The sequence below is a fragment of the Leptodactylus fuscus genome, chromosome 4 (assembly GCF_031893055.1).
Source record: "Leptodactylus fuscus isolate aLepFus1 chromosome 4, aLepFus1.hap2, whole genome shotgun sequence".
NCBI classification, from domain to species: Eukaryota; Metazoa; Chordata; class Amphibia; order Anura; family Leptodactylidae; genus Leptodactylus; species Leptodactylus fuscus.
Window position 1 is genome coordinate 148,588,274 of NC_134268.1, and position 24,328 is coordinate 148,612,601.

General features: G+C 41.7%; 1 protein-coding gene across 1 annotated transcript in view; it reads left to right on the top strand.

The window, feature by feature from the left end:
• Nucleotides 1–2,219: 2,219 nt before the first annotated feature.
• Nucleotides 2,220–24,328, top strand: part of RALA (RAS like proto-oncogene A) — a 31,531-nt gene continuing 9,422 nt past the window's right edge. The window contains exons 1-2 of the mRNA XM_075271213.1: nucleotides 2,220–2,488; nucleotides 22,709–22,867. Coding sequence (XP_075127314.1) covers nucleotides 22,754–22,867 — 114 coding nt within the window. The 5' untranslated portion in view covers nucleotides 2,220–2,488; nucleotides 22,709–22,753. The remainder of the gene's footprint in view (nucleotides 2,489–22,708; nucleotides 22,868–24,328) is intronic.

The following is a 24,328-nucleotide window of genomic DNA, read 5'->3' on the forward strand; positions in this document are numbered from 1 at the left end:
TGTTCTAATCTTGGGTCACTTTGCCGCCTCCATCTTTTTTGTAGGTATGAGGGGGAAAAGCAATGCAGTGGTTACGGGCTGGTTCAGGTGATCTGGGGTCAGAACCATATGTAACCCATATCCAGTTTAAACAAATGTATGGAGGAATTAATATAAATTAAAGTCTCTGGGACAATCCATTTAAGAGGCTCAAGCCTTCATACATGAATCAATGCAAATGCCAATTTTAGGTACAACACAAGCCAGCTTTCTGGCATGAGTTATAGTAAATGTTTTGGGATGGGGTTAGGTTGGGCTCGGCCCACTTTCATAAAAAGCAGAGAATGGGCACAAAATGAACACTGTGGTGCATCTTTGGCAGAAAAAAGGGCTGTGTGCCAAAGTGCCACATTTACACCCATCTATGTCAGATAGGTACATGTATTTTTTGCAGACTCTATACTGCTGTGTTTTTCTCTATGAATGCCACCACTGAAGTGCATTGTCATAGTATACAGAGTGTGTGTATACCACCACTGAAGTGCACAGCCATAGTATACAGAGTGTGTGTATACCACCACTGAAGTGCATTGTCATAGTATACAGAGTGTGTGTATACCACCACTGAAGTGCATTGTCATAGTATACAGAGTGTGTGTATACCACCACTGAAGTGCACGGCCATAGTATACAGAGTGTGTGTATACCACCACTGAAGTGCATTGTCATAGTATACAGAGTGTGTGTATACCACCACTGAAGTGCATTGTCATAGTATACAGAGTGTGTGTATACCACCACTGAAGTGCATGGCCATAGTATACAGAGTGTGTGTATACCACCACTGAAGTGCATTGTCATAGTATACAGAGTGTGTGCATACCACCACTGAAGTGCACAGCCTTAGTATACAGAGTGTGTGTATACCACCACTGAAGTGCACAGCCATAGTATACAGAGTGTGTGTATACCACCACTGAAGTGCACAGCCATAGTATACAGAGTGTGTGTATACCACCACTGAAGTGCATTGTCATAGTATACAGAGTGTGTGTATACCACCACTGAAGTGCATTGTCATAGTATACAGAGTGTGTGTATACCACCACTGAAGTGCATGGCCATAGTATACAGAGTGTGTGTATACCACCACTGAAGTGCATTGTCATAGTATACAGAGTGTGTGCATACCACCACTGAAGTGCACAGCCTTAGTATACAGAGTGTGTGTATACCACCACTGAAGTGCACAGCCATAGTATACAGAGTGTGTGTATACCACCACTGAAGTGCACAGCCATAGTATACAGAGTGTGTGTATACCACCACTGAAGTGCACGGCCATAGTATACAGAGTGTGTGTATACCACCACTGAAGTGCATTGTCATAGTATACAGAGTGTGTGTATACCACCACTGAAGTGCACAGCCATAGTATACAGAGTGTGTGTATACCACCACTGAAGTGCATTGTCATAGTATACAGAGTGTGTGTATACCACCACTGAAGTGCACGGCCATAGTATACAGAGTGTGTGTATACCACCACTGAAGTGCACGGCCATAGTATATAGAGTGTGTGTATACCACCACTGAAGTGCACGGCCATAGTATACAGAGTGTGTGTATACCACCACTGAAGTGCACGGCCATAGTATACAGAGTGTGTGTATACCACCACTGAAGTGCATTGTCATAGTATACAGAGTGTGTGTATACCACCACTGAAGTGCACAGCCATAGTATACAGAGTGTGTGTATACCACCACTGAAGTGCATTGTCATAGTATACAGAGTGTGTGTATACCACCACTGAAGTGCACGGCCATAGTATACAGAGTAGTGTGCAGGAGGGACCTTCTGTGTGAGGCAACCACTACATCTATGTCAGGTCCCTAAGGTGAGAACAAGCTACACCCCAAGGTGGCGGCTTCAGGGTGTTACATCCAAAGTAGTGTTGCAAGGAAGCCATGTAATCCAAGGCGAAGCACTACACCCAGACGTGTGAATTCCCAGTGCAGCTGCTGGTGACTATTCCCGCCCTTCTGTAGAACTGGACGAGCCGGAACAAATAGTTGAACGGAAAACAAGGACTTTTGCTTGTCGTTCCCTTCACACAGCCTCTGCCCGCGGTCCTCAGGTCCCCAGTCTCCTCAGCTGCAAACCGAGCCGCCAGCGGGCGGTAACCGCTCTGTGTGAGCTCACACTGCAAATAGCATCATCATCTGTAAGAGCAACACCTCCTCACATACACACAGCTGCCGGGGCTGCACTGGGCCCCACCGGATTCTGCTCTCTTGCCCGGGTCTTTGGCTCCTCATCCTTATAGCAGTTAACAATACACGCGGGACTGAAGAGGAAGTGGAAATAGGAGGAAGGGAGGAGAAACCAAGGAGTTAGGATCGGGGGGGGGATAAGGGCCCCGACCAACCGGGGTGTGGAGAGAGGGAAGGTTCTTGGTGGTGGAGCCAGCGCTGAGTGTGGCCGAGGTCCAGCCTGGAGCCCTGAGGTGAGTGCCGGCTGCCTGCTGTGCCTGTATTATTACATCACTGAGAACAATGCCGCTCCTGTATATAGGCTGTAGCCGCAGAAACCTCACACCTAGCATGTCCCGGCCAAGGAGACGGCTGTATTGTGTGTCGTGCAATGTGCGGTATCAGGTAGGAGGACGGGGCGCTCACCTCATCCTGACGTGTGTGTGAGGGGCACAGACCCCGACTGTACAGCCCGGCATCTTCTGTGTGTGGTGTCTGTGCAGCAGCTGGGCAGATCATCCTCCTCTACACAGTATATACCGACATATCTAACTATATATAGTACGTGTGTAGCTGGGGAACACTTGTACATATGGGCATCTATCTGTATCATGTATATATCTATAGAACACTTGTACATATGGGCATCTATGTGTATCATGTATATATCTATAGAACACTTGTACATATGGGCATCTATCTGTATCATGTATGTTCTATGTATATATCTATAGAACACTTGTACATATGGGCATCTATCTGTATATCTATAGAATACTTGTACATGCAGGCATTTATCTGTATCATACATCTACTATGTAAATATCTATACAGTAGAATACTTGTGCATATGGACATCTATATGTATAATACATGTACATATTGACATTGCTGTATAATCTTCCACTATGTAAATATCTATAGTGTGTGTGTGTATATATCTATCTATACTTACTATAACTGTATTTTGTATAACTAGACTAGATACATCTGCCTGATATCCCTATAGAATACATATATCTATTGTATTCTCAATTGTATGTGTATTCATGTACCATTTTATATCAGTGATATGCTTGCCTTGTATGTATATATATATATATATATATATATATATATATATATATTATAATGTATATGTGCATGTATTGTATAGCTCATTAATATTCATGATAGATTAATGGGCTGAATGTAGGGTGGGTGATGGCATGTAAGGTCTATGTGACATGTTTGGTAACAGCCGCCTGGGTGAGAACTTGCAGGCCTTACAGTTGGGGTGGGGTGTGGTGCGGCTTCTTGTCACTGTTAGGCCGACACTTTTTATTTTTCCCTGTTTATTAAATTCCTGCTGTTGCCTGGGGCAGGGGGCAAATTGTTTACAAAGGAAGTCGGAAATGTGCAGGTGCCCTATTCATAAAAGTCAACACCCTCTGTACACTGTAAGATGTTCTTGAAACTCCTCAAGATCATGTTACAGCCTTTAGAGACTCTGGAGGATAATAGGTAATAGTCTCCTGGTAGAAGAGCTAATGTGGGAAGGAATCAGTGGGAGTCATGGCTTCATGTCTTATCTGGAGTGTGTGACCTTCACATGTTGCACTTGTATAATACTAGTGGTGATGTGCTCTCATCTTTGTGTGCTTAGAAAAATATACATCTAAGGATTATAGATATCCCTTAAAATTAAAGTGATTGGTAATGGATGGATATAATATATATTTTTCCCCGCCCACAATACATGTAGGTGTATATATTGTTTCTATGTAACCCAGTAGGATCATATGACTCAAATATTCTTTATCAATATCTGTGTAGTGCCTTAAACAATCAGCTTATTATTATGTCATGTTTTCCGGGATGCTTTTAGTAAAGGAGAAACTCAATTGTGTTTATAATGTTGTGAATTGGTACATAACCTATGAACTTTGCGTGTTGCTGAGCTTGTGGTATGGTGACAGAATGTACAATGTCAAAAAAGTCTTTTATGTATATAACTGAAAAAAATAGAGTATAGTTTATATAGAGAGATATATTATTTTAAAGGGATTCTAGCAATTTACGTTAGGTTAGGTTCATTTACGTTAGGTTCACACTAATGTTTGGATCCGCTTAGGGACCCCCCCAAAAAAACCCAGAAACCCCTTCCACTTAAAAAGTGGTTAATCAAGATGTATAAAATTGGCAGAGAGAAAAGTCCTACTTTTCACTCTGCCTATTTTAAGCAGAATTTATTGTAAACTGATCCCCGAATGCTAGTATGGACCTAGCGTTTCTTTGCTGTTTCTGTACATAACAGGGTTTTTTTATTTATTTGTTTTTCCTGCAGCAGTCAAAAATGCTGCTTTTCTGCAGCATAAGATTGGTCATACTTATATGACCAATCTTTTAACAGCATTAGAAACTGTAAAATCTTATTTGCTCCAGTGTCTGTGGAAGCAACACCTGTAGATACAATGTGAGTGTTGCCTTATTGAAAAAAAACAAAAAACAAACATACCTATAACCATGAAACCACTGGCTTGTCTGGTCCTAAATTGCTGTAAGAAAAACCCCCCAAAACTTAAGTAAACAGTCATTTAAGGCATTACAGAATTGTAAAGTAACAATAGTCAATGACCAAAACAAATCCAATTTCTAAATAAAACCTCCCAGATAATATACAGTCATGAACTGCTGTACTATAACCAGAAGTTTATAGAATCACATGACCCACTGACAAACAAGAAATGAATATAAACTCAATGATTTTAAATTGAGCCTTCCTGGATATCTGGTGTTCTATTTAAATATCCGGAAGGCCTCCCTCCCACCAAACACTCTCATTCAGCGGTTTATTGACCCATTCAATGGTCTTTCTCACTTGGCGAAACCAGGGAACACTGTAAGAATAAAGTACTTTGATTTCTCCAGTGATTTTTAACACCATTCAGCCAGGGCTACAGAGGGACAAGCTGGACCTTGTTGGAGTGTACTATCGCCTGTCCAGCTGGATCCTAGACTACCTCACAAACTGACCTCAGTATGTGGCAGCCCGGGGCTGTGTGTCGGACATTGTTATCTGTAGTACAGGGCACCACAAGGTACAATTCTTGCCCCTTTCCTCCTTACACTATACAGTTCTGAATTTAGGTGCACTATATAAACGATGACTCTGCAATAGTAGGCCTCATTGCAGATGTAGGCGACAGGGATTACAGAGACTGAAACCAGGATTTTATGGAATGGTGTCAGCAGAACCACCTCAGGATTAGTGCTGGGAAGACCAAGGAGATGGCGGAGGACTTTAGTAAGTGGAGAAGTGCTCCGAATCTGGTGGACATCCAGGGAATGGGCATTGAGAAAGTCAAGACCTATAATTACCTGTGTGTGTGCTCCTCAATAATAAGCTGGACTGGCCTGACCACCTGGATGCTTCACAAAAAGGGGCACACCAGGCTGTATCTGCTCAGGAGGCTGAGGGCCTTTGGAGTCCAGGGGGCACTTCTTAGGGCATTTTTTCAACTCTAGTGGCATCAGCCATCTTCTTCGGAGTGGCACGCTGGGGGAATAGCATACCAGCCAGGGACAGAAATTGAGTTGACAGGCTTGTTAGAAGGGCCAGTTATGTCCTGGGGAGCCCCCTGGACCCAGTACAGGTGGTAGGTGACAGAAGGATACTGTCTGTGGTGAGTTCCATGCTGGAGAACAACTCCCATCCCATGTATGAGACCGTGACAGCACTGGGCAGTACTGTAATTGACCGTCTGCTTCACCTCAAGTGTGAGAAGGAGCGCTATCAGAGGTCCTTCCTCCGAACCACGGTTAGGCTGAATAATCAACATCAGGCTAAGCGAAGATCACTCCGCACAGAAAACTAAATGATCCTGAAGTTTTTCTTCTTTATTATTTGTAATGACCCCTAGTATCCTTTTTAACTTCTATTCTGAGCTTTGTATGTGTTTTCTCTTGTAATATATTACTGTATTATCTATGCTGCTGTAACACACTGAATTTTCCCATGGTGGGACTTTTAAAGGATTATCTTAAAAACTGGAAAGAGTCTAAATTGCTATCATGATGGAACATAGAAGGCCCCTGACATGTTTGTGCTATTTATGTTCCAAGATACATACGTTCATAGCCTCCAAACGTATATAGTATTGCAACTGATGAGTCCTTTGATATGAAAAACCAAACACTCTCACTCACTGCATTCCTCTCTTGTTGACTTGCGTGACTGTCATATTTGCAAATTCTTCATTTACATAGCGAAAGCAGAAAAAAATATATATCCAGAAAAAAGACTTGGCTTTTAATTAAGTATATCTAAAGTTTCATCAGGATGACAAAAAAATAAAAATAAAAGGCATATAAAAAAAAACAAAAAACCCACATCACTTGTTGCTTATGCGTTTCGGTACAGTTGTTCCTTAATTATAGCATAAATTGAACTGGAACATACAACATTTACAAAGACTTCATTAATGTAATTAATCAAATGCAGGTGAAACAAAATCTCATGACACAAATCGAAACATATTCAAAAGCAAAAACCAGGACAAAAACATGCAGTCACATGATAGAGAATCATGTGACTGAAAATAGCCAATAATCAGGTTCCTATTATTGTATTGCTCGAATCCATGGACTATACAAACAAAATAAGCTACATAGTCAGAGATAGGGACAAAAGGTGTTGGAAAAAAATTTAATTAATAGGAACTATTGGCTATTATTGGCTATGTTCAGTTGCGTGATTCTCTTCACCTCATGACCACAGAGTCTGTAGTACTTCACTTCAAAACTAGCGCAAAAATCGAGAAAATGTCCAGTAATTCAAATAGATAGGGGGTTGGTGAGAAAAAGACCCTGCAGGCACATGTGCCATATTCCTTGTTCACCAGGCTGCACCTGAACATTCCTCTAATTCTAAGAAGGGAAACTTACAATATGCCACAACCAAGATGGCAGCCAGTCCAGAAAAAGCTTGAAGATGCTGACGGATAACAGAACCCCAGCCTAGTCGACAGCATCAGAGTACAGACTGTGGTCTTCTGTGCACCCGTCCCTGCCTCAAACATTTTAGTAAATATAACTTGATACTTCTTCTGTGGTGCTGTCATGAGGGATAGCCTGGAGAAGTGTAATTAGTCCTGCTGGTAATTAGTTTTCCAGGGGTCCTTTTTGACCCCCCCCCCCCCCCATTCCCCCGTGCTGTTATGTGACTGAACGTGCATATTTTGAAAAATATATATGCATATGTGTTTGAGTACCGGTATATATGTAATACGACTGCGTTGCAGCCGCCCTAGTGTAGTAGCTGGAAAGACACAGAGTAGCGGTAGGGGCCTTTTAATTTGTTTGCCTTCCTGTCCCTACAGAGGTTGGGGGGCCTCCTACTTCTGGTGCTCTCTTGAAGGACTTAGTAAACCAGTTACCGATAGGTCTAATTCCCCCTTTTCACTAGGTGGGGCCTTAGCCTAAGACTGCATGTGCTGCCAGACAGGACTGTAAAGGAGGGGCTTGTTACACGCTCATTATATTTGTGCCTAATATCTGTAATGAATGCAGATTACAGGTTGTACATATTTGTTTTCACTTTCACATCAAAGCTTTTTTTCTGTTGATAATTGTCAAAGAAACCTAATTAAATCCACTGTGATTCAATGTTGTTACACAATAAAATGTGAAAAAACCCAAGAGAGGAAGGCCACCTTTTTATAGGCATTGTATAGTGACTTGTTAGTAGTTCTGCTCTGTTGGTAAGGCACTGAAGTCGTAATGTTGGTGGATGTTGGGTGTACTATAAGCTCCTTGGCAACTAGCAACATTTTTGTTTTCCCTGTGAGGGAACATGATGGCGTTACTCTCTGTATGGTGCATTCTATCAGCTATAAACATTAAGAACACAACATTCTCTCTAGCGGTCACTGACTTTTACAATTTGTGCATACATCTGCATTTCATAGTTTTGTGTTTCAGGGAAAGGTAACTATGTATGCTGATGAAAAATGATCACTTTACTCTGTAAAGAATTAATCTTTAGACTTTACAGGAGCTCTCTCTTGGGAATAACTACTAAGTTGATATGAAGTGCTGTCGTGGCATGAATGCTGGTAATCACTAAATTATTGCTTTACAAAACCAAAATCTTTTGTGCTTGTACTTTTGGCTAGTACTGAACAGCTTAGGGGTCACTACAGTTTTTGTAAATTACAGAAGATCAAGAGGTTTTCAGTATATTTAACATTTGGACAGTCTCTTGCATATTGTGGTATTGTGAATACTGACCCCAACTGAAATTTAAGATTTTTGCAACTTTATGGATTATGTTTGTGTGGAAGATTTCCTATTGGACTAAAAATTCTGCTCCATCATGAATGGGATGTCAATACTGATGAAAGCAACGTGTCTAAACTTTTAACTGCCAGAGAAGCTATTAGAGGCAGTGGTGGCTGGTCCTGATCACCAGATAACACAGCATCTGATTCACACATCTATAGTGAGATTAGAAGCAGGGACAGGTAGACAAACACATGTTTTCTTTTAACTCTTTAAGCCTCTCCCCTACCCTTCATGAGTGAATGAAGGGTCTTATGGACTCTGACTGGCTGACAGCATGGTAAATGCATAGAGAGAATGTAAGGGAACAACATGTACAATAGATGTGAATGCTTGATCATCAGAATCATGCAGGCTCCTGCTCAGGCTGGGCTCACACACTACAATTTCGCTCAAAAATCAGAAAACTGAATGCAGCTTTCAACAATATATAATATAGCAAAACAGGTAGAGTATTTCACATCATCAGTATGTGTACTAGCTGTGAATGAAAAACATCTAGGAGCTGCAGGGCTATTGCTGTGTTCAGGAAATTGTGTAACTACGTGAGGAATCGCAGGTAGATGCTTGTAGCAGTGCAGGAAACAGGGACACAGACACTGGATTGCACACAAGTTCAGGCTTTTATTCACGTGTAACGCATACACTGCCTATGCAAAGGCACAGAATAAATCAAACAAAACCATTCTCGGCTGAGAAACTAACTTAAACGTAAGGAAATTTTTCCCTGACTATACAGGAGACTGGCTACCAGTCTCCCACCTTGGCAACAACAACAGGTGGCACAGTACCTACTTTGGAGGTCCGGTCTGGACAGGTCAGCTGTCAGTGTGGTGCCACCCTGCTAGTCTTCACACTCAGACTGTTATTAGGGCCTGACCTCCCTGGTGTGGGTCTCTCCATACACCCTTTAGGTGCCTGGCTGGAATGTACCTAGACTACCCAGACCACACCCTTCACTCTCTCTCACTACATAAAATTAAAAATATGGTGCTAAATCGACGGTTTATTGGAGAAAAAAATTTTTTTTCATTTCCCAGTGCTAATAGAGTCTGTGAACAAAATTTTCACTGTGCCCCTTCATAGGTTCCACGAGGGGTGTAGCTTCCAAAACGGATCACTTTTTGGGGTATTGGTACTTTAGGGGCTCTGCAAATGCGATATGGCACTTGAAAACTATTCCATCCAAATAGCACTCTTTCCATTCCAAGCCCCCCCATGTACCCATACAGCAGATTATGACCACATGGGTTATTGCCGTGTTCACAATTGCTTAATTGTGGGGTGCATATTCTCCTTTAACCTCTTGTAAACATTAAAATTTGGGGAATAAAGTGATGTTTTAGTAATTTTTACACATCCTAATGTTAATAAACCCCGTTAAATGGCTGTGGGGTCAAAATGCTCCTCCTATATTAAATTCTGTAAAGGGTGTAGTTTCTAAAATGGGGTCACTTTGAGGTAACATTGAGGTTAATATGATTTACAATCATCCCAATTGTTCCTCAGTGCTGGCAGGTAGTCACAACGGTTTCTGGTGCTGGATCTTGAGCGTGACCTCTAATGATGAAAGTGACACAGGCAGGGGTGCATCATTAGGAACCTCAGCTTAGTGTGCTCACTCCAGCTTCCTACAGCACCTAGTAAAAGTCCCTCCCTCCAAGTCAAAATGATCATTGGTGGCAGTGGGGAAAGAAAAGAGTAGTGTGCTTCTGTGATGATACGGGCCACAACATTGTTTGGGACACTGATCAGAGAACATAATGCATACACTACCCAGTGCAGAGCAGTAGACAACGGTGCAATATACTGAAGTATCTGTAGTAAGTTGTGCTTGGATGCAGCAGACAACTGCAGCCTTCTCATGACAATACAGAGTTTACAGTGGACACGATGCTGGAACTTCGTGGGAATGTAGTTTGCCTTAGGGGAACCATATTGGATGGAAAAAAGGAATCTCCATAGCAGACAACCATTTAATAGAAAATCAAATAGAGCAGGTAAATGCAAGAGTCTTTCCATTATTAGTTAATGGTGTATGGTGCACTGTATTGGCAAAAAAAATGGATCTGAAGAGCTTCTTAAAGTCAATATTTGCTTTTATTTCTAATAACATTTCTAAGAGCGTCATGGGCATGGTTTAAAGATCAAATATTAATGGTTACTGTAATGTTTGACACTAAGGGCTAGTTCACACGGGGACACGGAGGAGGATTTTGACAGCGGAATCCACGTCATAAGCCTCCTCCATACAATGTTAGCCTATGTAGACTGCTAGCTTTTTTTCTGCTAGCAGAGAAAAAGAAGCGACATGACACAAAAGAAACGCGACGCGGTTTTTTCTGTCCATTCACTTTACAGGAGGGGAAAACAGCCTGCCTTTTTTCTGAAGCTGTTTTTACAAAAAAAAAGCTAAAAAAACCTCTTCCTAATTAGGAAGGTTTTTTTTCCGGTGCCAAAATAAGCCACACGTTATTTACGTGTGAACTGACCCTAACTTTTCCTGAGAAAACTTGGCAACGGCAGATTTTATCTCTGCAGTCTCCAAAACTGATTTCTGATAAGTAGTGCTGACTTGTTTCTTGTATTGCTGAATGCTCCTTTATGGTGGTGATTTTTTTCACACAGGTAAGCCGGCATGTATTTGGACAAGGACACCCCTCCACAATATGATTTTTAAATCCAGTTTTCAATAGATATATTTCCTAGAACACTTTCTTTAACCTCTTTCTGACATTTGCCATACAGTACATGCAATTGGAGATGACTCCAATCATAGGTGCTTAAACCCTTAGATGCCATGATCAATAAAGACCACAGAATTTAGGAATTTGATAAAGGAAGGGGGGTTCTCCCTTTTATCCATCAAATCCTCACTGTACCAAATATCTATTACATTTTTTATCAAGTCAAGGAAAAATAAAGAAAAAAATATCCAGCATGTAAATGTTCTTATCAAGCCTGTAACAAAATAATTTTTTTAAAGAGGAACTGTGAATCACACACATGTACAAAATCGCCAATAAAGTTTACATTTGACCCAGTCCCTATCCTGTCCATACCTGATCTTTACAGAGTAACACCAGGACTTCCAGCTGGTCAACAAATCTAGAATTATGGCTCTCTAAGTGCAATAATGAGGAACCACAGGAAATTCAGAGCTTGTATCCATAATATGTGATCAATAAACTGCCCATATTATGCCAATCTGAAACCAGCCCTAGGTATCACATTAGTTTGTATAAGAGATAATGATTTATTAGGGTTCCATTTAGTATAGGGTGATTGATTTATACAGTGGGGCAAAAAAGTATTTAGTCAGTCACCAATAGTGCAAGTCCCACCACTTAAAAAGATGAGAGGCGTCTGTAATTTACATCATAGGTAGACCTCAACTATGAGAGACAAAATGAGAAAACAAATCCAGAAAATCACATTGTCTGATCTTGTAAGAATTTATTTGCAAATTATGGTGGAAAATAAGTATTTGGTCAGTAACAAAATTTCATCTCAATACTTTGTTATATATCCTTTGTTGGCAATGACAGAGGTCAAACGTTTTCTGTAAGTCTTCACAAGGTTGGCACACACTGTTGTTGGTATGTTGGCCCATTCCTCCATGCAGATCTCCTCTAGAGCAGTGATGTTTTGGGGCTGTCGCTTGGCAACACGGACTTTCAACTCCCTCCAAAGGTTTTCTATAGGGTTGAGATCTGGAGACTGGCTAGGCCACTCCAGGACCTTGAAATGCTTCTTACAAAGCCACTCCTTCGTTGCCCTGGCGGTGTGCTTTGGATCATTGTCATGTTGAAAGACCCAGCCACGTTTCATCTTCAATGCCGTTGCTGATGGAAGGAGGTTTGCACTCAAAATCTCACGATACATGGCTCCATTCATTCTTTCATGTACCCGGATCAGTCGTCCTGGCCCCTTTGCAGAGAAACAGCCCCAAAGCATGATGTTTCCACCCCCATGCTTTACAGTAGGTATGGTGTTTGATGGATGCAACTCAGTATTCTTTTTCCTTCAAACACCAAAAGTTGTGTTTCTACCAAACAGTTCCAGTTTGGTTTCATCAGACCATAGGACATTCTCCCAATACTCTTCTGGATCATCCAAATGCTCTCTAGCAAACTTCAGACGGGCCCGGACATGTACTGGCTTAAGCAGTGGGACACGTCTGGCACTGCAGGATCGGAGTCCCTGGCGGCGTAGTGTGTTACTGATGGTAGGCTTTGTTACATTGGTCCCAGCTCTCTGCAGTTCATTCACTAGGTCCCCCCGCGTGGTTCTGGGATTTTTGCTCACCGTTCTTGTGATCATTTTGACCCCACGGGGTGAGATTTTGCGTGGAGCCCCAGATCGAGGGAGAGGGAGTGGTCTTGTATGTCTTCCATTTTCTAATTATTGCTCCCACAGTTGATTTCTTCAATCCAAGCTGGTTGCCTATTGCAGATTCAGTCTTCCCAGCCTGGTGCAGGGCTACAATTTTGTTTCTGGTGTCCTTTGACAGCTCTTTGGTCTTCACCATAGTGGAGTTTGGAGTCTGACTGTTTGAGGGTGTGCACAGGTGTCTTTTTATACTGATAACAAGTTTAAACAGGTGCCATTACTACAGGTAATGAGTGGAGGAAAGAGGAGACTCTTAAAGAAGAAGTTACAGGTCTGTGAGAGCCAGAAATCTTGATTGTTTGTAGGTGACCAAATACTTATTTTCCACCATAATTTGCAAATAAATTCTTACAAAATCAGACAATGTGATTTTCTGGATTTGTTTTCTCATTTTGTCTCTCATAGTTGAGGTCTACCTATGATGTAAATTACAGACGCCTCTCATCTTTTTAAGTGGTGGAACTTGCACTATTGGTGACTGACTAAATACTTTTTTGCCCCACTGTATTCTTATGTAAACTTCTATTTAATTTGTATACGTAAAATGGGTTGGTGCATTTCTGTGATTTACACCTGATAGAAATGTGTATTGAACTCCTCACACCTTGCAGTTTTTTGGAAAGTACTAGAGATGAGCGAGTACTTTTTGAAACGGCCGTTTCGAATAGTGCTCGCTCATCTCTAGAAAGTACATTTTGTTTGCAAAAATGGGTTGCTTGAGCCGGCACTTTAGTTGCAAATTTAAATTTTTGTAATCTCTATGTCCTCCAACATTGCATGAAATATTAAGTTGTGTTGTCATATATGATATGCTGTACATTCTCTAAAAATGGAAATGTTGGTATTCTAGTAATGTTTGCTGCTTGGAGTATACATATTTTGAACACAGTGGATGAAAATAAAATATTGCTTGGCTTTTGTTTCAGTGTTTTTGATAGTACAAGCTTTTGTTGATGTTTGTGGTAAATATAAATTGCGTACACCTTTGATATTACTACTTTAGATGTGTTTTTCCTGTGAATGAAAGATTGAATATGAGTTTTAAATTGTATGTATTTTTTTAAATTTGTGTTTGTCATAAAGTTGCATGGAGGTGGACACGTACATATAAAATGTGTGAAAATTATCCTGGCTAGCGATGGTCCAAAATGTCTGAAAAATCCCTGTTCTGGGGATAATATCACTCCTTAAGGAGAGATTACCTTCACAGGCCTAGAGGGCAGCAAACAGGGGCACTGTTTTCCTATTTACATCTTGGAAAACAGATTTGCATATTTTTCTCATAATCCCCCAGTGGAGCTAAAAAGGTTTTTTGTAAGTCTCCATACACCTGTGAAGGTGATCTCTCCTTAAGGAGTGATGATATCCCCAGAACCTGGCCTAGAAGTATCTCATCTCTGCCAAATCAGAGGAGATACAACTAGATCGAAATAGCGCTGTCCACAGCTGGGATACTGATTTGGCTAAACTCCCGCATCATAGCATTAAAGGGGTATTCCCATAACCCTTGTTCACCAACCTGAAGGCTGTCTTCTCTGTTCACTTCCTGGATTTCTCGGCACATTGGTGGGTGCGATTTCACTTGCTCTGCTATCTGCTATATTTGCAGTCAATAATGAGGGATTGGTTGTAAATGCATTACCACAGTATGAAGCTAATGTAGGAGAGCTGGATTTGAGTCAGCTTGCATTACATACAGAGGTAACAGACTCCTTATCTCAGCCCTTAGCCAAATTCAATTAAACCAGAATCAGAAATTCCGGAGCTCTCACCTCCCCCTTCCCCTATCTGAGGAGCTCCATTACTTGTCAGACATACACAGCTCAGAGCTGCCGCTGAGCACCCAGCCCCTCCCTCCCCCTCCTGAGAGCAGGCAGCTACCTCACTTGGGAACTGAGCAGATAAGCCATAGAAATCGAGTGTAAACAATGAAGTGCATAAATTAAGATAGCGGCCAAACAAAGCCGTTTTGATAAAGCAATGTATTTAGGAAAAGTCTTAAATCCACATAAACTAGCGGTATAGATAGGATGCTTTTCATGGGATAACCCCTTTAAGGCTTGTTAGAAAGTCGGGCATGATGTTTAAGGGGGCTGCCCCTAGAGGACAGCAAACAGAGGCACTGTTTTCCTATTTACATCTTGGAAAAAAGATTTGCATATTTTTCCTTGAAAAAAACCCTGGCAGCAAAAGGATTATAGCACAGCAACTTTTAATTATGTAACAGTAGTGATGTAAAAGAAACCTAGTATATAACTCTGGCTTTGCTGTAATTTCACTGACCTACTAAATTAGATTGGGGAAGAAAATAAAAATAGAACCTAAAAAACAATCCAACATTTCTTATTTTTAGTCTCCTTGCCTCCCAAGAAACAGAAAAGATTGAAACATAAGTATGTGGAAATGGTACCAATGAAACCTTAAATATATAATACTGCAAACAATTAGCCCTCACATAGCTGACAGAAAAAACAAATTGTCAATGCACTCTGAAAATGGTGACCCACAACTGTAATGTTTTAAATAGTTGTGTTAAGATATAAAAATAAACCTATATAAAATAACTTGTATTCCTTATGTAAATTAGATTAAAGTCATGGGGGTAGACTTGGCTCTAAAAGTCAAGGTAAACTCAATTCATTGGCCCAATTCTTCTCCCTCTGCTGAAGGAGCCTACACAGCCTTCCTGATACCAGCTCAATGATGCTTGAAAATCCTGTGTTTGCAAAGTGTACAGCCAGCTTGGTAAATCCCCAGCTCCAGGGCATTATAGTGTATGTGCACAAGGCTTCAGTGCTCAGTCACTCTGTTACACCGTCATTGGAGAAGCTGTGAGGCACCTTACCCAAGTACTGTGCTTGATTTTAGTACCTAAAATCTGCTGACAGACTCCATCTTACTCTCTTGGTGGTGTGAATTTTGTTATGTAAAGTGTAGGAATGGGATGTCTAAGGCCCACCAATGGAATTGTTTCTAGGGGCTCATAGCCAGGACCCCTGCAGATAACATGTCGAGAGCCATGCTGATCACCCACCATACAATTTGCACCACTGTACTACCTAAACCCACCACTACACTCTTTGGTAAGCGAGCAGTGTGCCTTATGTGATACCTAAGACCACTTGGGTACAGGATTTCAAGAAATGAGGTCCAACCATGAGATCAAACTAGACATCAGAGACAGGCTGGGGACAACATAGTCTTGGGGACAGGTGAGTATGCTGTGTTTTTTTTTTTTTTCCTTCCTCTTAATTTTACCTCTCCCTGACCAGGATTCGCTCCAATTTATGTACATTCTCCTTCATGGGGTCTTCTGGAGCGAATGTGTGTGTTTGTGTATATGTGTGTGTATATATGTGTATATATATATATATATATATATATATATATATATATATATATATATATATATATATATAAATCTCCACTTCACTGGTCCAACTGTGATGGGGGCTAACATTTTGTTGGAGGAGGAGGGGTATATTAAAGGGGTTGTCTGGAAAGGGGGCCAGAAGCAGAAAGCTCCATCTGCTGCAAGGGACCCAGGAGCTGTCACTGTAGCTCAGCTCTCACTGACTTCAAAAAATGCTGAGATTCAATGAAGGTGCCCAGGTCAGTGGACAGAGCTTTCTGCTTCCAGTTTCGTATTGTGTACAGGGCAGTTGCCAGAAGTGGCCCATACAGCTGATGGGGACAGGTGTCGGCCCCTTACAGATAAGGTATTTAGGACCTATCCTGAGTATATTACCGTAACAAAATAAATTAAACCCAGATAACCCCTATAATATGCCCCCCACTTTAATGCCCCTCCCCCTGCCATAGGATATTAGACCCTATCACTTCCCACACACAATATAATGTCCTCATCACTGGTACCTATACAATATTGGGGGGAACAGTGAAGTGGCCACTGTATTGGGAGGAGTAGTGAAATGGCCACTGTATTGGGAGGAATAGTGAAGTGACCACTGTATTGGGAGGAATAGTGAAGTGGCCACTGTATTGGGAGTAGTAGTGAATGGGCCACTGTATTGGGAGGAGTAGTGAAGTGGCCGCTGTATTGGGAGGAGTAGTGAAGTGGCCACTGTATTGGGAGGAGTAGTGAAGTGGCCGCTGTATTGGGAGGAGTAGTGAAGTGGCCGCCGTATTGGGAGGAGTAGTGAAGTGGCCACCGTATTGGGAGGAATAGTGAAGGGGCCACCGTATTGGGAGGAATAGTGAAGGGGCCACCGTATTGGGAGGAATAGTGAAGGGGCCACCGTATTGGGAGGAATAGTGAAGGGGCCACCGTATTGGGAGGAATAGTGAAGGGGCCACTGTATGGCCCATACAGTGGCTCCCTTCACTGGTCCCCTTTTATAGAAAAAAAAAATCACTTTATACAGTTGGACTACTTTTACACAATAAAATTGCGTATTTGCCCAGTGTAGTTTTGTTTTTTGTCACCATTATTGATGTTGTCACACATGGGTTCAACAGCGACAAAAAGTGTTTTCCCCCACTTGCAGCTAAGTACAGCTCACAACTCTCCCGATGGCACCAGCCCACGTCAGAACTTGTGTCCTCTTCCTGACATACCATTACATCAGTTTCCCGTAGCTGCGAGAACCATTACTGAATGTAGGCTTACAGGTGAAGTGTAATGTGCTACATATTGTTGCAATTAAAAACTGCATGTTCTTCAGTGTAAAAGCGCGGTGTAAACCCTGCCTCCCAGTGTGATGCTGTGCAGTCTAATGCCCCCACAGTACACTGTGACTGGTTTGATATTGAGTTTCTTGGTGCTAGACTCATTTTTGCAGCACTGTCTCTCTTTCTACCATAATTGATGATTATGACCATCATGATTACAGTAAATGGCTCTCATTTGGGGAATGAGTCATTGAGATGCTTGTTCGCTGATTCACTTGTTTTGGGTTGCTCGATTTCTGCCTGTAAAGTTGGCTAGTTAAGCAACAATAATTGGCATAACTGTATAAATATGAGCCTTTACCTGCATGCATTGTAAATATTCCACATTTCTACTATAATAGAAATATTAATATTAATAGATATATTTATAAAAAAAAGCATCAAAATCTTGCATGACTTAGTCAGTGTTCACATCTCCATGGGAAATTTTATTTGATTTGTTATAGAAGCAGAAAGGCTTAAATCCCAGTGGAAACAGATCAGTCATTTGACGGGCACAAAAGAATCTCCATTGACTGGGGTATCCCTTATGGTGCCTGTCACTTTCACAAATTAAAAAGTCCTGAATACCAGAGTTTGTACCACGCATCTCTGCTTGTAAAGTAGTGAGTATAGCTGCTTGGTCATGATTTAGATACCGTTATGAATTGCAACTTTCTAAAACATTATACATTTTTGGCAATCTCCCTTCAGTATGTGAGTGGTGTAAAAATGAAAAAAAATCTTTTTAGAAAATTTTATCAAAACTGTGCAACAGTTTAATAAATGAATTGCAACAAACTGCGGAATTGCTTCTGACGTTAGAAATGCCACATGTGATAAAATCATCATAAAAGGAAACCCATTATTAGTTGTGGGGCCCATAATCTTTGAGCATGCAGATAGGGTTTACGGCCTCAAACCTGACACCATCAGTCCTTGTTTCCCTCTTTTTAGTTTAATACCACACAAATCCAGGAACACTCCTGAAGCATGGTGTACAACTCAACTGGCAAACCATAGCCACCAGCTTTCTGGACGCCTGTGGCCTGGCCCTTATTATGGCAGCAGTCAGGAGAAATCTTCATCTCCTGGCCACTGTTCCCAGCCTTACAACAGCAGCAGGGGTTGGCAATCATCCTTGCTGCCTGCACCATTTCTAAGCAGCAGGGACAATTGCTAGTCCTTGCTGTTGTAAGGTATACGAGCTAAGGGGACAGAATTTGGGAGAGAAGTGTTTCTTCTCTTTGAGCAGTGAAATCCTGCTCAATAAACCGCCTCCCATTGAAAGCAATGAGAGTCGGTCATTTCCTTTTTCCGTGAGCTGTTTGTTCCCATTCACAGAACAAAGAAGCGACATGCTCATTCTTCAGGCGGATTCCACAGCTGATTCAGCCATGGACATTTGCCTCACGACAACTCCTTCCCGACTAGGCCCATTCATTTGGGCCTAATCCGGAGCGGAATGCTGCGACTGGATGCCGATGTACTGCATTGGCATGCAGGCGCGGCTAGCCGTTTTTTGGTCTGGAATCTGAGGCGGCATCCACGTCAAATTCTGGACCGAAAAACCCCCTCTGAACTCAGCCTTAATCTGGAAATCTAAACTTCAATTGCATCTATTCGAATATGGAAGAAGATTATAAAATACTACTTGGGCTGCTGTGGGAAGACACCATCTTTAATCATTACATTGGGGGAGTTTCAGAATGTATATTCATTAGATGTCTCTCTAGTCTTGCAAGCTTCTCAAATAATTTTTTATTTTATTTTCTTACTGTTCTCAGAGCAGTTATTAACCTTCTATAAACTTAAACTGGATGACTTCTTTAGTTTGATTTGAAATCCAGGCTGTAACATTGGTGTATGAGATCACCAAATGTTTTGTTAGTTAGGACATCATGGGTGTGGTCAGTATTTTCACTGATAATTCCGCATTTTATTACTCTTATTAAAGGGATTTTAACTATAATTGCTGACTAGTGTAAGCACATAAATGCTTACATGTACCAATCTAAGGCCAGGGCCCCACATAGCGTAAACAGTACAGTACCTGCAAAGTGCAGGGACATTTGGGCTAATACTATCCACACATTGCAGTAAAATATCTGCAGCAGACATGTTGCAATTTCAAAAATTGTTGTCTTTGTAAATCACAGTATGTCAATTATACATAGGGAAACACTGGCATTTTCCCTATAATAATTGAAGTTGAAAGTCCAAAGAGGAAAACTCTGAACTTTCTGCGAAAAGTGCTCAAAGAAAAACCATGATGCGTTCCCGCCATGTTTTTTCCCGCATCACTTTTTGGCTGCAGCTCGCAACGTGGGGTCATAGCCTAAAGGGAGTCTGTCAGGTGTACAATTCCTTCCAGAGCAGTATGAGGTGGTGACCGACAGATTGCTGGAGACCAAATATATCAGCCCCAGGTTTCTAACATATGTATGGTCCAGGGTGGATCTGGAGTAGGCCTCAGCTGAGGTGTAGATCCTGGGCTTATTACTGGGCCAGAAAAAGGCTGCAGATTCCGCATTCCAGTGCAGTTCCATGAGGTGAAAGGAGGTGTATGGTTCTGTCCTGTAATCCTGAGTCCAGTGACACTATATTGTGCCTGTTTTGTTCGTGTGGCTGGAGGTAAGCCACACGTATAGTTAGGTTATCAGTTCTGTTTAGCTAGTGGCTCAGATGAGCAGGTATTTATTTTGTTTTTGCCTAAAGTTAAGGCTGTATTTTGTTTTGCTCCTTTTGTTCCTGAAGTCAAGGTTTATTTATTTTCCTGTTTGTTTTTGTTTTTTTTTTAATAAACCAGTCCCTGTCTTCACTGTTTGGGTCCGCACCACTGCTTCTACCGAGCTAAGTTACCTACACCACCAATGCCATGTAGAGGCCTTTACTTTATGACTAACTTGTCAGACAACTTAATTTAGTAGGGCATATGACTGGACTTAAATGTAATGCTATATGAATAAAATTACATTATTTTTTATTAATGCACTTTAATTAAAAGTCCTCACCGCGTCCAACGTTCTACGGAAAGTCTCTCAAGTAGCCTGAATGGAGGAACTTTTCCACTTGGAACTACTCACTCACCTGAAGTTCAGCTCTATGTGGGTGTGAAAATAGACTTTCATGGCATATGGATTCAGAAATTTTTGGTCTATTTAGTTTTGGGCAATTTGTGCACCTACGCTTAAATGGCATCTATAAATTCTACACTTCTTGATGTTAAAAAATCACCTGGGTGGCCTGGAACACTTTCCAAAATGATACCACCTGAAGCCAGCGCTGGATAGACTCTAGCACTCTAGACTCTGTTGATCACCTTTGCTGTAGCACCTTAGATTACTCTGTACGTAGACCATTCCGACAGTTTTTGTTGTTACTGTTTTGTTTGCTATTATTGGCTTAACTTTTGCATTCTGTTTATATACTTGTATATTCTGATATCTACCACATTGAAGCAATGTACTGTACATTACTTCCTCTATGAATGCTACACATCTTGGACCTTGTTTTGATTTTTATTAAAGGGATTATATCATTAAATGTTTTTTTTTTTTTTGTTTGTCCCTAACACGTAGGAATAGCCTTAAGGCTATTCTCCTACATTTAGATGTCTTCTCTGCGGCGCCATTCAGTAGAAATCCCAGTTTTCTTCTGTATGCAAATGAGTTCTCTCGCAGCACTGGAGACATCTCCAATGCTGCGAGAGAACTCTCCAGCGCTGCCTCTATCTTCTCCTGGAACGACCTCTCCCAGCATCTTCTTACGGCACTGGTTTCAAACTTCTAGGCATGTGCAGTCGGCTCTGCCGTCGGGCCTTGGGCAGAGCCGACTCTGCATACCCCCAGTAATTTTTCTAGTTTACTGTGTAAGCGGTAATTCTCATGTGGATGCTTTCACAGTAAGCTGGGGTAAGTGGCCACAAGAAAATGGCCATAGGCATGTGAAGTCTGTTCTGCCCGAGGCCCAACGGCTGCAAAATCACGGCCGCAAAATAACGTGGCGTATACGATCCTAACTCCCATTGAAATCAATGGGAGCGTTTACGGCGCGCAAAGTCTCACACGCCTTATACGTGCCACATCACGTGGCACATTACATCGTGTGAACTCCCCCTAAGAGTAAAAAGTTATATAAATTTGCTTGCAGGTGCAGGGACTGCTTAAGAATAATAAACCAAGCTCATTTTAACTGCCCCTAGCTGTTGTTTACAGCCTGTCCTCCAGTCATCATTATCAGGTTTACATAGAGGTTATTATTTTTTAATCAGTATTTTATTTTTTTAAAGGGATTTTTCTAGGTACCACGTCGGAATAGTCTTAAGAAAGGCTATTCGCCTCCTACCTTTCGTCATCTTCTCCGTGCCGCCGTTAGCCTACAATCCCTGTTCTTGTCGGTGTGCAAATTAGCTCTCTCGCAGCACTAGGGGTGGGCCCCAGCGTTCAAACAGTACTCGGAGCATCCCCAATGCTGTGAGAGAGCACTCTCCAGCGCCACCTCCATCTTCGTCAGCAGCGTCCTCTTCAGCATCTTCTTCTGGCAGTGGCTTGTAACTTGTAGGCCTTGGGCAGAGCAGACTGTGCATGCCCGCAGGCCACGAGGAAATGGCCGCTTGCACAGTATTGTAAGCGGCCATTTTCTCGTGGCCTTTGGGCATGCGCAGTCTGCTCTGCCCAAGGCCAGAGGCCTAGAAGTTACAAGCCACCGCCGGAAGAAGAGGATGAAGAGGACGCTGCTGACAAAGATGGAGGCAGCGCTGGAGAGAGTTCTCTTGCAGCATTGAGGACGTCCCCAGTGCTGTTTGAGCGCTGGGGCCCGCCCTCTGCTACGAGAGAGCTAATTTGCGTACCGACAAGAACCGGGATTGTAGGCGAACGGAGAAGACGACGAAAGGTAGGAGAATAATAGCTTTTCTTAAAGCTATTCCGACGTAGTACCTAGAAAAAATAGTGAGTGAATGATAGGATCCCTTTAAGGTTTGAGACTTTAAATGTGCATTTTAACACGTCTGTTATTTTCAACTCATATTAAGCTCTTGTGAGAATTTTAATTAACATTTATTTTTTATTTATTTTTTTTTTATGTAGAAAATTGATATTTCTTCAAAGTGAACATTTCAAAGACACCCAAAGATGGCAGCAAATAAGCCTAAGGGACAGAACTCATTGGCGTTGCATAAAGTCATCATGGTGGGAAGTGGTGGTGTGGGAAAATCTGCTTTAACCCTTCAGTTTATGTATGATGAGGTAAGTGAACAAAATGTTAATTGCTCTGTTTTTGCCTCATGCCAACTAGGAAGTTTATTTTCTATATATATTTAAAGGGGTTGTCACTTTCAGACCAATATTGAGAAACAAATGTTATGGTTTGTATAATAAAAGGATATACAATTTTCCAATATACTTTCTGTATCAATTCCTTGCGGTTTTCTAGATCTCTGCTCGCTGTCATTCATTCTGTTACTTCTAGTGGTCATGTGATTTACGGTCCATGGTCATGTGATGAGTTCACAGGTGCTGCTCGTTATAGTCACAGCACAATAATAAGACATCTGCCTGGTACAACTTATTATACAAACCATAACATTTGGTTCTCAATATTGGTCTGAAAGTGGCCAACCCCTTTAAGGCTTGATACACACATGTGCAGTCTGCGGGTGAATGAAAATGGCACAGATGACACCCGGATTGGTATCCGAGTGTCATCCATGGTTTTCACTGACCAATCCATTCTATTGAATGGACCGAAACACTATCAGGTATAGGACTTTTTACAGCGTTTGCAACTCTTAGGGGGCCTTCACACGGAGTTACGCTCCACTCATTCTGAACATAAAACTCATTCAGAATGAGCGCGTAAAAACCAGATCCCATTGATTTCCATGGGAGCCGGCATATGCACGCTACCCATTGAAATCAATGGGAGGCTTTTTTTTTACCTATTGCTTTCAATGTTATACGCGCGTATCATATTTAAAGCAATAGGGAAAAAAGTCTCCCTTTGATTTTAATGGGGAGCGCTTGTATGTCGGCATCCATTCAAGTCAATGGGAGCTGGTTTTTATGTGCTCATTCTGAACGTGTTTTACATTCAGAATGAGCGGAGCGTTTACTCCGTGTGAAGGCTCCCTTAAATGCAGCCTAAACACACAGCTGCAAAAACTGCAGCTGTGTGTATGGGCCCAGTGAAATACATGTCAAAAAAGACTAATGTGTAAGCCAGGGCAAACAAATCTTATAGAGGAATGCACTCAGATGACATCCAATTGTGATCTTCAGGTCTTAAATTACCCCATTATTTTCACTTGGGAGTTCCGTCACTGGAACGGACAGCACACTCATGTGCATGAGGCCTTAAAGGGGTTGTCCATGATATATAGATTTATAGATAGCTTAACGTTGGCGTCACCTTTTTAAATCTTCCTTAATTTTTTTGTGGAATGTTAGGAGGCTGAACAGCAATTTTTCCACACTTTAAAAAAAAAAAATTGGACAACTGCTATGAGCGCTGCCTTGATTTGGCACCCCTCTGACCCGGCGGTCATGTGATCTGCTGGGATCAGAGTCTGTTAGAGCTGCTGTGTCCTACAGGACCCAGATCAGCTCTATAGTTATAGGCAGGAGGCTGTATTCCTCCTGCAACTGGGGCTAAATGTACCAGCCCCAGTTACAGGATAAATTAGCTTCCCCCAACAAAAAAAAAAGTGA